Source organism: Zootoca vivipara, chromosome 1 (assembly GCF_963506605.1).
Source record: "Zootoca vivipara chromosome 1, rZooViv1.1, whole genome shotgun sequence".
Lineage (NCBI taxonomy): Eukaryota > Metazoa > Chordata > Lepidosauria > Squamata > Lacertidae > Zootoca > Zootoca vivipara.
In genome coordinates, this window is record NC_083276.1 from 15,131,460 (window position 1) to 15,145,136 (window position 13,677).

Sequence of the window (13,677 nt, forward strand, 5' to 3'; positions counted from 1 at the left end):
CAAAAACCGTATTTTTCACACAACAGTTTATGCAACTTTCGTAATTATGGGCAGAGTGAAAACACAGTTCTGACTTGTCAAGGGGACAGAAATGGAACCATAAGTTTCTCCTGGCCACCACCCATATATAGGCTGCTTCATCATTCTACGTAAGGTCAATTGAAGGCTTTGAGTCTTCTGTAGATGATGTAGCCCACCTTAAAGGGCCTTATTGAAACTTTGTTTTGTATGGGGATTTTTACTGGATACCTACATAACCTGCACTCTTGCTGGAAGATTCTTTCCTTAAGTTAAACGTAGTTTTATGATGAGCAGGTAAAATTCCATTTCTTCTTTATTCAATCCATATAATACACCAGTTTTAGAATTTAAAAACTAGATAAAAGAGCATATTAAATGGCAGGTGTATGAAGTTTTTCTTCATAAAACAATGTCTGAACAAAAAAACTGAATTATAAAATATTAAAAAATAGGTTGGTACATTTGAACATTCAACTAAAGCATAAAGATACAGATATAGTATAAAGAAAAATTGTGCCACTTACCTATTATCATTATTTTTTGCTGTTTCTAGGAACTTTTTATTCTGTACATAGGACCATTCTGTACAAAATATGAAGTCTACATTTTTATTACTCATTACAATAAAACAAAGTACAATGTATGTACAATATTAAAATGAAGCCATACTAAAGCCACACACAAAAAAAGACACTTGGTAATATTCTTTTTGACATTCCTGATGTACAGGCATAAATTTTTGGAGAACATGGGAAGATGGCTAACACTGAACTTTATGAAGAACAACAGTCACCAAAACTATATTTTATTTGCACATTTTTATTTTGGATGTATTAGTTTTTAGAATAATTTAATACAGAACTTATACAGAGCATAAAAATGGTGATAACAAACAAGCCAAACAATTAGTGCTGCTAAATTTTAGAATATTGCTTAGGCAAGTTTGTCAACTGGCCTAAAATCTCAAGAGCAAGTTTTCATGGCATAATTTTCCTACCTATCCCAGAACGTTAGCTTTTTGGTGAATGTTTATCTTCAGTAAAGAGAAAAAATAAAATCTAGACAGTGAAAGATCTTATACGTTGAGCGTTACACAGTCAACCAAACATTGATATACAATATTTTCCCACTCCCCCCAGAGGATAACATTAGTTTGAATGCTTCTTTCCAGAAACCTCTTTCATGAACCTACTGAACAGCCTAATTATAAAAAGGTTGTTGACAGGTTACCAGCTAAAGATGGAAGTTCAAACAATGGTATATCAAAATACATATAGACGTTGCCGTTTGCAATTAAAAAAGCACCCTTTCCCCCAACCTCAAAAAGGGAAGACAACTTTAATTTGCTTTAAATTACTTGTTTTTCATGGTAAACCATATTTATTTTCAAGTTTAACAGGAATTGTTTTTACACAGAATGGGTATTCTTTTTGAAGCTTGGAGTGGTCTTTATATTAATTTAGCTCTGCCTTGCCACTAATTCCCATCACACCACATATGATTTCCCCCCACAGCTTTTGCAATAAATATTGGACATTTTGTTTTAAGTGAGACCAGACAGCAGGCACTACATCTGCACAAGGTTACTAGAACTGCCTGTTTCATACAATAATTTTAATGGATTCACGATACCTCATTTCCTTAAAAACTTATTTTGAAGAAGCCACATGTTTTAAAATTTTCTGTATCAAGACATTAAAATACTGTTCGTTACTGCCAGAGACAAAAGAAAGAAGTTGCTCATTCTAAATAAAACACAACTGAAACCCACCTCTTAAGCAGGATACAAAGGTCTAAAAATACTGGCCACCCTGAGAGAAATCAAATATTGAAGACAAAGCACTACATATATAGAAAATTTCTTCGTGCTTTCCCATCCACAACAATAAAAAAGAGCTCATAACATGCATGTAATATTGTGGAATATATAGCAGCATTTGAAGATCAAGAGTAACTCAGATGAGTTTTTTTCTTCTTGTGAGGTGTGTTATGTTTTACATGTGCTTTTCACCACAGAAAATAATATGACAACAGAACTTCTGTAACTCATTTCTCAGCTTTTAAGACAGGCATCTGAAAAATGCATAATGCAATGAGGATCTGTTGCCTTATTAAATATAATCTGAAAAGGTACTAATGCTGCACTCTCATCAAACTATATCACCCAGAGAAATGTATCCAACTAGCTGATCTCATGATGTCTACAAAAAGAACTCTTAGAGCTCAAAATATGCCATGCAGTAAAAACTCAGGTAAGGCAGAAAAACATTGAAGTCATTCTGGTAAATGAAATAATGGTTTCGGGGGGGGGGGGGGACGACAAAATAAGAGTTATGCAATTACTTTTTTTTAATGCAATTTATTTCTAATCAAGGCAGACAGGATTTCAGTTTTAGGAACACAAATTCTTTTTCTAGCAAGTCAGTTCCAAAATACTCAGCTTCTATTACATGCTTAAAGATTGGAAAATATGGCTTCAATCCATATAAAGTACTTTAAGGGTGCCTCTCTCTGAAATAATTTTCAGAGCTCCTAGAAATCAGCCGTGATTGAAGATTGTCATGAAAGTTGCCATTCTGTAAGCTGAACTGAGAGAACAATTTAACTGTGTGTTTCCAAGCTGCCATGAATTTGTCAAGGCAGTAATGCAGAATAGTTTTTTCAGTGTTCTAAGTATGCCTAATAGGTTTTCGGGGGATTAAAAAACTCGACTATTGCCACAGTACCAACTTTGGGGACAGGAAGAATAGAAAGAAAGTGGCCTTAGCTTACCAGGCACCCCTGGACTGTAGCTTCCAATTAGGACAACCCATGCAAGGCCACTTTGCCCACACAGAAAGCAGTTCCATATAAAGGGGGGGGGGAAGGAATGTGCAGTCACACATGCATTTTCTTGTGTGTCTGCACATATATGATGTACATGAGCCACAAGCTGCAGCTGACTGTAGTCTAACAGATGTACATACTGCAAACAATATGATCAACATTATGGTTTCATGCTTTTCCATATACTGCTTTCCATGCCTCCCACAGGAAAGGTGGAGCAGCCAAAAAGGTTTTGGGAGGTTGTGTGGCAACAGTGTTTGATGATTTGCGCCAAGGCTGTTCTTCTCTCAGTAATAATATGGAGGGGGGAAAGTGCATGCTTCGATTGGTTAGTACTATGCCAACGTCACCAAGGAAGTGTCTTCGTTTAATACTTGTCAACCCCAAGGTTCTGCATATAGAAACAGGTAATTTACCATTGTTTGAACAACTAATCTTGAGCTGTGTATACTGTATCAAAGTTATTGCCTAAAGAAATGGGACTGGGGGAAAAAAGCTTTGACTTGTGTGTAACTGATCAGTATGGCACAAAAAAAGTAAGTTCTCTACTGTGGAAGAGTCCAGAAAAAAGGGTTTTCCTCCAAATAAGATTTCACTTGAATAGTCTAATGCCCATCATGCGTTATTAGATCATCAGCTCGGCAATGGGACTCCAAGGCTTTCATGGTATAGATATCCTGAGGCAGTTCGGACTTGCGGCGCATAATAACACGATCCTTTTTCTGTTCCTTCTGTGCCTAAAATCAAAATGCATTTTTTTTAAATGCAACAATTTAATCCACAATAGGTTGGCTTTTTTGGGTGAAGAAAAGTATTATTAGGAAGCTTAAAACAGCAAGTTGGCAATACAACCTGGCAACTGCTGGAATGACTTGGTTGATGCAATGCTTATCCATTCACGACACCCCTCTGAATACATTTTTGGATTCTCCTGGTTCTTTGGGAAGCCACCAAGTCCATAAATTTAACAGTCAGTACATACTATCATTATAGGCATACCATTTGCAAGTTGTTTAGGCTAATAGCCATGCCCCCTGGTGAGCAGTCGTGCAGCAAACTGTCCTACCCGCTCCCTCTTTCGGCTACAGGTGCCCATTCCAATTGTGCAGCTACCACCAAGACAGCACCATCCTAGGAGTCAGCCATAAGTCGATGGAAACACAGCGTAGCACTACAATGGCATGTTTTGATTACTCACCCTAGCAGATCAATAAGTCCAGAAGTAGTGTACATGGATGCATATGCAGCTGCCATACATAGCTCTATGGTTTTCTTTATTGGGGAGACACAACTATACTATGCCTTCCTGCCTCCTACTGTTATGTGGCCCAAAGCGAGAAAGACCATGGCCTTGCACTCTGCTGTTTTGCCAGCTGGAGAGATGCATAGTGGTGCTATGGCAGCTGTGAGCCAGGCTTTCAAATGCTCCTACAACAGCACTGAGGATGGAAAAAAATAGCAGGTTGCAGGGGCAGAAATGGAGGAAGGATTAACACAGGTGACATAGGTTTGGGGGTGAGCACCTGCCCACCCCCTTATAATGATATATACTGTATATTCCTGCGCATAAGACTACTTTTTAACCCAGGAAAATCTTCTCAAAAGTCGGGGGTCGTCTTATGCGCCGGGTCGTATTTCATATACGGCGAGTATATCCCAAACTCTATATTTTAACGGGAAAAGTTGGGGGTCGTCTTATATGCCCAGCCGTCTTATATGCCGGAATAACAAACCAAGTTTCTTGGAGTAAGATACTGTCAAAACTTTTGAGATAATCAATGAGGTTGGGGTCAGTAGCTTTGTTCTTCCATCCAGCCATATTCCAGGAAATAAACGTTTTACGTGTTTAATATGTCTGGATAACCAATGTTTTATGGATGGTTTTTTCTTTCTTTCTCTTTTATGATTTTATTGTCTAAATTATGCCAATAAAGGCTGAATGAACGAATGAATTTACGGTATATCCTGATTTGGTCCTTATGCGGTTTTAGCCTCAAAAACCTGTGTGGTAAGTAGTCATGGGCAGGATCTGAATTAGGTCAGGACTATAAAATCCAAGATGCTGAGGCGTGGGGTAGAGGGAGCAGGAATAACAACCATTGATCATTTTCTATCTACCTGAAGTATACGTGTGTTGCTAGAAATACTGAAGTCCTCACTAATGAAGCTAGACCAGTTTCTACTTGGCAATGAAGCTTTCTAATGAAACCAATTGTTATTAACTTTTGCACCGTATTTAAATATGCAGTATCTCTATGTTTAAACCAGGAGTCACCAACTTTTTTGAGCCTGAGCACATCTGGAATTTTGAGAGTGCACTGGATACTACCACCTCTGATTGCTTCCCTTCCCTCTTCGGTCTTCATGCACAATTGTGCATGTGCATGCACTAACGCATACACATGTGTATGCGTGCACGCGCAAACCCCCCCCATACCCTTATGTTTTTCCAAGGGTAAAAATCACATCCAGTAGAATTAAAACCGATCCTCTTAAATTTGCCTCCCCACCAGCAAATGAAAGACCACACTGGTAGACTGCACAGTAAAGATCACAAATCTGGTCCTTGTGGCCAGCACCACAAACACATTTACCCAAGGCATAGATCCCATGATTCAACACAGGATGAGAACAAAACCACCAACAAATCACATAACACATCTATGCACAAAGATGTGGTCTATAATTAGATGGTAATTTTGAGATGTTCCCTTGCAAAAAATAAAATTAAATTTGAGGATCTGTGCTGCAGAACCATGATTTTTGTACTGGCAGAACTGGAAACCACCAGGTGTGTGATGGTTACAGTTCAGTCTATGGAGGCACATGTGATCTTTGATTTGATGGTGGTAGTGGTAAGGGAGACCTATTAAAACTCTGCAATGTCAATTGGATCCATTTTATTGGATTCATTATGTGTGTGTGCATGTACGTGTAGACACAGCTTCTCTCTCCATTCTTTTGCTCCTGATGCCTGTGGCATGCCCAACCCCCCCCCCCCACTCCTTCCACTCTCTCTTCCTCTATCCTCTTGGTCACTTCACTTTGTCTTGAAAAGCACACAGAGGTGAAAGAGGAAGTAGAGAGGAGTCTTCCAATTTTCTCCTTTAGCTCTCTGCATTTTCCAAGGAAAACCCTCACCACCTTATGAAAAAAGGGGCAGTTAGGGGGTGAACTTAGAATAATAATAATAATAATAATAATAATAATAATAATAATAATAATAATAAAAATATTTTATTTATATCCTGCCCATCTGGCTGGGTTTCCCGCGGCTTCCAACAGAATATTAAAACAGAAGCTTTGTGGGTGCCAGGAGATACCCAAGGGTGCCATTGCAACCACAGGCATTACATTCATGGAACCCGTTAACTAGATGTGCGCTGATTTCTCAGTGTGGCTTTGGCAGAGAGGGCATCCAGACTCACTGGCAATCCTCTGATGTCAGGGAAGCCGGGGCCGAGCAGTCTTGTGCTTAGGCAGCAGGCATGGGACAAGGGAATAAAAAAAAAAAGGGAATTTCAATAAGCGAGTTCTGTTAAGCAATCTCTTCACTGTATAGTCCTTGAAATACCCACTTCACTTTAATGGTTCGGAAACCACTTAATAAACACAAGACAAAAAATTCTCACTGCTCACATATGCAACGGGACACGGTCAAGAGCTACAATAACTCTTTTACTGACAACAGGAAACTACTTAGAAATTACTAAAATTATTCTGCTCGTTTCAAATTTGTCATTTAGAGAGGAAAAGCATAACTACTAACCAAAATGAGTAATTTCTAAATCAAGTTTGGAACGAGTAGGCTAATTTTTCTTCCTATGTGCTTACCGGACAAGTTTCTTCTTTCACTGTATTTTTCAGCACCTGCAAGTCTTCAATTAAAGGCCCATCTGTTTCCATTGCAACAGGACTGCTCACCAGACAGGTGTCACTCAATACTGAGTACTAACCAAATGCAAAATGTTTTATGTCAGAATTTTTGATGGCAAAGCTTAAGATTAGCAATAGCAATTTTACTAGCAGAAATGTCACCCTCACACTTGATTAAGAATAATTTACATATTTTGTTGCACAAATCGAGTTTTGGAATAAACCATGAACTGTTATAGCTTCTATCTTAAAAAAAAAACAGGAGATTTGATAGCCCAAACTGCTCGCTTAAATCTAATAAAGCCGTATATCCTATGGAAATAATGAAATGAGCATAAAAATAATCTAAGGTTCATTTTGTCAGTGCCGAAACCCATCAGTTAAGGGTGGGACACGACTGAGGTTTTTTGAAACTGTGTATGGTGGAGAAAATGTTTTGTTCTATCCAATAAAACCCATTTGCAGGAGATAAAAACAAACAAACAGAAAATAACTTCACACAGTGCTTAATTTATGGAATCTGCTGCCACAGAAGGAGGTTATGACCACTAGCTTAAATGGCTTTAAAGGGGAATGCCTTACTTGTGAGGCTTCCCAGAACATCTGACTGGTTGTTGTGGGAAACAAGATGCTGAATAATGCACTATTGCTCTGATCCAGAAGGGCTATTAGGTTTCTGCAATGGAAATATGAAACAATATGTTTCTCCCAGTTTGGCTTTATGCACCCCGCCCCCTTATCCTGCACCACCTTTCAGACATTGAAGGATTTCTAAACTATACATGCTAAATTGGTGTGATGGGAAATTCAAATGAGAAACAGTCTGCTACATTCAGTCAAACCCTAAACTAGCTCCTAGGACCCAAGATACAATCAAAAGTAACCTTTAGAGCAAACATCTTTATACTGGTTGATGACCTACGTTTTAAAATTTAGTAGAAGAATTTAAGACCAATCACTGCACAAAATGATGCCAGGAAAAGAAGACCAGCATGCTAAAATATTTGCATTGGCCCAATTATTGGTATCAGCACTTCCCAATAATAAGAAGAGGCTATATGAAATAAATAAAAAAATTGCCCAGTAGCACCTTAGAGACCAAATAAGTTTGTTCTGGGCATCAGCTTTTGTGTGCATGCATGCTTCTTCAGATAGCAAGTGTGCATGCACATGAAAGCTTATACCCAGAACAAACTTAGTTGGTCTCTAAGGTGCTACTGGGCAATTTAAAAAAAACTTTTTTAATGCATCAGACCAACATGGCTACCTACCTGAATCAAGAGGCTAAGTGGTCTTGTTTGCACCTCAGTAAAACATAGTAGCATTATATCCAAACCAGAGACTGGTTTGTTTCACTCAAACAAACTATGATATCCAGTTTGGATGCAACTGTAAGCCAAGGATCATGGTTTTATTTCTCTTAAGTGCTATCCAGAAGCAACAAAGCAGGCAAGAACTATGGCCTACTGTGATGTGGAAATGGGGGTCAATGAAAAGTTTTATGAGTCAGCAAATCTGCTCTAAGATAAGTCACTGATTTGAACAATTATCCAACAGACCAATTAATCCTTTAATATGTTTTCTGCATGAAATTCATTTTATAATACCGGTAACTTATCACTGAAACTAAATTAACCTGAAAAACAGGTTTATATGAAATTGGGCCCACTATTTATACAAACTGATCCACACAAGCAGCATGCATGACTACTTTATAAAAAGTATAAGAGTTACAAATTCTGAGATCAATCATTGACATTGGTGTACTTTCGCACCAAATCTTCTTTTATGTAATTTAATAAAGCAACATATTACAAAGCAAAACAAAACCAATTGTAATTTACTTAATATTCTTTGAAAAAGAAGTCTATTTTTTTAATGTATCATGCTAGCAAATTTCTATGTGTGTTTACTCCCACAGTGTTCAACAGGGTTTATTTCTATGTAGGATTACCACCTCTGTGCCTCAAAAACCATGGCAGTTGTAGCGACTGACTATATTTGCATAGCTAACAGCAATGCCAATTCTAGACTCCTTTCGTAGTTTACCCGCTTCACAATTTTACACATCTTTACTTAGAAGTAAATCCCACCAAGTTCCACAGGATTTACTTCTCTGTAAATACGTCTAGGGTCAAGTACAACCCCAGTCAAGGGTCTTAATCAATAAACTTTTCTAATGGGAGTGTTGTCAATATTCTTTGGGCGCTTCAGACATGCCAGCTGATAGAATAAACACTGCAGCATACCCAAATTCATCCAAATAAAATCATTTGAATATGTACTTCTAGTAACCATCTTCTCTATAGCTATTACAATGTTAGCTGGAGATTTAAACCAGATTGCCATTCAACAACAACAACAAAATGCTCAGCAAATGATATGTCTGCACTAAAACTTAAAAATAGTTTTCACACCTGTTTAATTGTCATGATTCCTAACTCAGGAATTCTGGGACTTTCAGTTTTTATAGAACAAAGATTTCCAACACTCCTTCTCGTTGACCTCCAATTAAACCAATTTGAAAACTAGTTTAAATTTCTACTGCAGATGTGCTAAGAGAGCACCACATTGCTGCAGTTCAATCCCATGAGTGGAATTCAGCTCACAGAAGAGAAGTAATTCCTGCCAATCCCCAATTCAGCTCTGTGCCTCCTGAAAACCTGAACCGGAGGAGGGATGGAGGACCCTACAGAACAGTGTGGGAAGTGGTGTAAGCGGCTGCAGGGGGAATTGGAGAAATCAGCCTCCTTCTTTCTACTGGATCTCCCACCCTTTGGTAAACAGAAGGGCTACTCTGGATACAAACCAGAGGGATTTTAATCTATTTGTTTTATTTCATGAAATTTATATACCACTTGATATTTTTTTGGGGGGGGAGAAACACCTCAAAAGTGGTTGTGACCAAGTCTGCCAACAGGCCACCAGCACAATGACATTTTAAAGCACTCTTACAGATTTAAAGCATAGCTGCCAAGTTATCCCTTTTTTAAAGGGATTTTCCCTTATGCTGAATAGGCTTCCTCGCGAGAAAAGGGAAAACTTGGCAGCTATGATTTAAAGTATCACTTGAACTATTTATTTAAATGTGCACACCGCTTGGTTTTTTTTAAAAAAAATACTCAAAGCAGTTTACAAAATGATAAAACAATAAAAAGGAGTAAAAAATATATATACCACAACCCTACTTTAAAACATACAAAAGTTAAAATACTAAAACAGATTAAAGTGACCTCAATTTCCTAAGCAACTGGGTTGGTTTGTTCAAACAGGTGCCAAAAACAAGAGTACACAGTGAAGGCACCTGCTTGATCTCAATGGGCAAGGAATGTTAGGGCTAGTTCTAATTAAATATTTTGCTAGTCATGGTTTTTTTTCAAGCAAGGGTTAAGAAGTATGTGTAAAACACCTAAACACGCATTTGTGGTGTCTGATGAGTCACAAGTATGAGAGCACATACATGAATACTGTTCTCTGGCTCACCTGTGGCAGCTACAGCTCTAAGAAGAAGTATTTGTTAAAGACTGACCATGTAATGAAGAGCTTTTAACAACCAGGCTACTGTGTGATATTTGTTATTGCCACACGGACAATATCATCATTGGAAACCACCAAAAGATGCACACTTCAGCCACACAGAGTCATCTTCTTTAATTACTTTAAAAAATGCGAGTAAGGAAATGTTACATTCATGGTGGCCCTTACTGTTCCAGCAGTATCTAATGCACAGTTGAAATGTTCAGCCTCTGAACGTTTTTGAAATACCTGGGGATTTGATTTGGCTAGATTTTCTATTTTAACCCAAGCTTCTTCCCGTTCCTTCATTTTTAGCTTCTCCCTAGGGGAAAAAAAAAACAACCCACACAGGTCACAGAAAAAGCTCCAACGAACTTTTCAAATAAATCAAATTACTAAAATGCTTTTGACACTACAGAAAAGGACAGGGGTTTTTATTTATTTATTTATTTATTTGTTTAGCGCTGAACATATATTTGAACATAACAGAGGGTTAAACAGCCATAAAGATATCATGAATAGTATTTCAGAAATGATCCTCTCCCCGCCCCTGCACATACCAGAAAACCCTTAGTCATTACACGATAAGCTCAACCCCACTCCAAACCTTGCCTTGGCTGGAAAGATCTTTTCCCACCCCACTTAACCAAATTTTGAAGGGGTGTGTGTGTGTATTTGTGTAGGGCTGGTGAAACACTGTGCCCTGCCTGAGGTAGCTTGCCTGAGGTAGTTTTTCCTCAGAATGACGCATTAGGTTTGAAGTGACCACAGAGATTGCCTGTGCCACCACTTTGCCGCAACGTGGTGGTAAATGTTGTTTAAACAGACTGGTTCTGTGTAGTGTTGGCTGCTGTTATGGCAAAACGATGGCACTCTGGCGGCCAAATTTCTGTGGCTACTTCACCCACAAAGCCTCAGGATGAGGAGTGGTGAGACCCATGCTCTGGACAGACCTGCTCTTAAGAGCACCGCCACTCAATGCCTTGTGGTGGTGATCCATGGTGACCAGGCAGTAGCGGAAGGCTGGTTGCGGTGGTGGGCAGTAACAATAATAATTTTATTATTTGTACCCAGCCACTCTGGGAGGCTTCCGACAAATATAAAAGTGTAATAGGCAGTGAAAAGCATGGGCCGTGTGTGAATGTGTGTGTGTGTGTGTGTGTGTGTGGAGCAGGGTGCAATGTGCTTCACCTTGCCTCATCATAGGGCTAGCCTTGGGAGGGAGGGAATACAGTCGTACCTCGGGTTACGAACACCTCGGTTTGCGAACAGTTCGGGTTACGAACTGCGCAAACCCGGAAGTGTTTTCGCTGCGCATGCGCAAAATGGCGCTGCGCATCGCGTTCGGGTTACGAACTATTCGGGTTACGAACTGCGATCCAGAACGGATCGCGTTCGTAACCCGAGGTATTACTGTATAGCAGCTATGGGTAAAACTGAGGGTTGCTTAATCTGTTCTGCGAAATGCAATTTTTCCACTCTTCTTTATACACCGGCCACCAGTAATAGGGCCCCCTCTCCCATTTCAAAGCTTCCCCTTGAAATATATGAGGAAATGCAGGGTATAAATATCTTTGCTTACTCCAGGAAATAAAATTCTCTGTTCTTCCTGGAGGAACATGAATAAAACTCCCAGAGTTCCTGTGGACGATGGGATTGTTGAGCATGCTCAGCAACATTTAGGGTAGAGCAGGCACCCCCAAACTTCGGCCCTCCAGATGTTTTGGACTACAATCCCCATCATCCCTGACCACTGGTCCTGTTAGCTAGGGATCATGGGAGTTGTAGGCAAAAACATCTGGAGGGCCGCAGTTTGGGGGTGCCTGGGGTAGAGAGCCATTGGCTTTTGTGGGGCTTCCCCTCTTTCTCCTCCACAGGTTTTAATCTGGTGAAGTGCAGAAAAGGAAGAAGAGGGACTGACACTCTGCAATCTGATGGTGGAGGTGTTTCGTAGGGCTGGGCCTTTTTGAGCTCTGGATGAATCCCAGAAACTGCTCAAGTCTTCCCCAAGTATTCTCCAAAACAAGATGGTGAATTGTGAATCAGCCAATTTTTGATTGAGATTAATGGGTTTCACTCAGCTCTAGTAAGCACTGTGAAACAATATACAGGAGTGCAATATAAACCAATCATGACGATAATAGCAGGAAGAGAACATTTTCAGGGAGCTAAACAGTTGTTATTGTTCATATATTATATATATGTGTGTGTGTGTGAGAGAGAGATAGTGCTTATTCTAATAAATTAGTGGAAAACAAAATGAAAGGGGGGAAAAGGAAGATGTTCAAGAGGAAACTTACTTAACTTTTTCTGCTTTAAATTGCTGTGTGCAGTCATCAAACAGTTTTTGGTTCATCTCCATGAATAGTTTCAGAGCATTGTAAATCAAGCCATGTATTGTCCTATAAAGTAAAATTTTGGCTTCAGACTTATTACAAAATATCTCTTTGTAATAATTACAAAATATCTCTTTTCTGGACATTTGATTATTTCAAAATACACACACACACACCATACAAACCAGAAACTAGTCACTGGATGTTTCCATTAGCTAAAGTATGCAGTCTAACTTCTCAACACCAAAAAACAAGCACTCTTTAGATGTTGCATTGCTCTCCTCTTGAATATCAATGCTATAATTCAAGCAATTTTAACACTAAGTTTTTTTAATCGTCCATATTACAAAATTCCACACAGCAACAAAAGCCTCAGTAAAAGAAGAAGAACACTGCCAGTACTTAAAACTACATCTAACATGTTTCTAGCAACTGATGGGGAAATTATCCAACATTATTCAGACATATTGAGCTAAAATGTTTCCTGAGCACAGCCGTAGTGTCTCTAAAAGGTATTTTCCTGATAGATTACAGTCACTGGCAGTGGTGGGAGAAATTTGGTTACTCTATCAGCTCATATCTTAAGCTAAATTTAGCAGATTAGAAAATGGTATTGGGGGTTGGGGAGAGAAAGTAAAAGCTCGTCACCTGAATTAGGCAGCACTCCCTGCCAGAGAAGTTAAGTTATTCTGCAAAAATAATCTCTCACATGTTAGGCCATCAGATACAAAAGTCAAATCAGTTTTATGGCTCCTTGCATCATGCAAGTTAAACACGTACAAAGGTGTGCCATATACTCTATGTATGTGACTGTGTGCAGTGATATTACTCATGCTTAGGACAGAAGGACTGGACAGCCACAAGTGGTGAAGCGAAAAAAATACAGTGGTACCTCTACTTATGAATTTAATGTGTTCCGAACGCACATTTGTAAGTCGAAAAAATTTGTAAGCCGAATCCCATAGGAATGCATTGGGAGAAATAATTCGTAAGTAGAAGCAACCCTATCCACATCCAAGATGGCGGACAGAGCTCCATTCGTAAGTAGAAACATTCGTAAGTAGAGGTACCACTGTACAGACTGCCAAATCTTCAATGAAGT

At 39.0% G+C, this 13,677-nt stretch overlaps 1 protein-coding gene across 11 annotated transcripts in view; it reads right to left on the bottom strand.

The window, feature by feature from the left end:
* Window positions 1-615: 615 nt before the first annotated feature.
* PPP2R5C (protein phosphatase 2 regulatory subunit B'gamma) overlaps window positions 616-13,677 on the bottom strand; it is a 75,873-nt gene continuing 62,811 nt past the window's right edge. For 5 of the 11 annotated variants that reach the window (XM_060271789.1, XM_035105797.2, XM_035105788.2 and 2 more), the window contains 4 exons: window positions 12,540-12,641; window positions 10,489-10,561; window positions 6,682-6,798; window positions 616-3,584 (listed from right to left, as the gene is read on the bottom strand). In XM_060271789.1, coding sequence (XP_060127772.1) covers window positions 3,453-3,584; window positions 6,682-6,798; window positions 10,489-10,561; window positions 12,540-12,641 — 424 coding nt within the window. In that variant the 3' untranslated portion in view covers window positions 616-3,452. The other 6 variants (XM_060271817.1, XM_035105816.2, XM_035105834.2 and 3 more) reach the window with 4 other exon arrangements.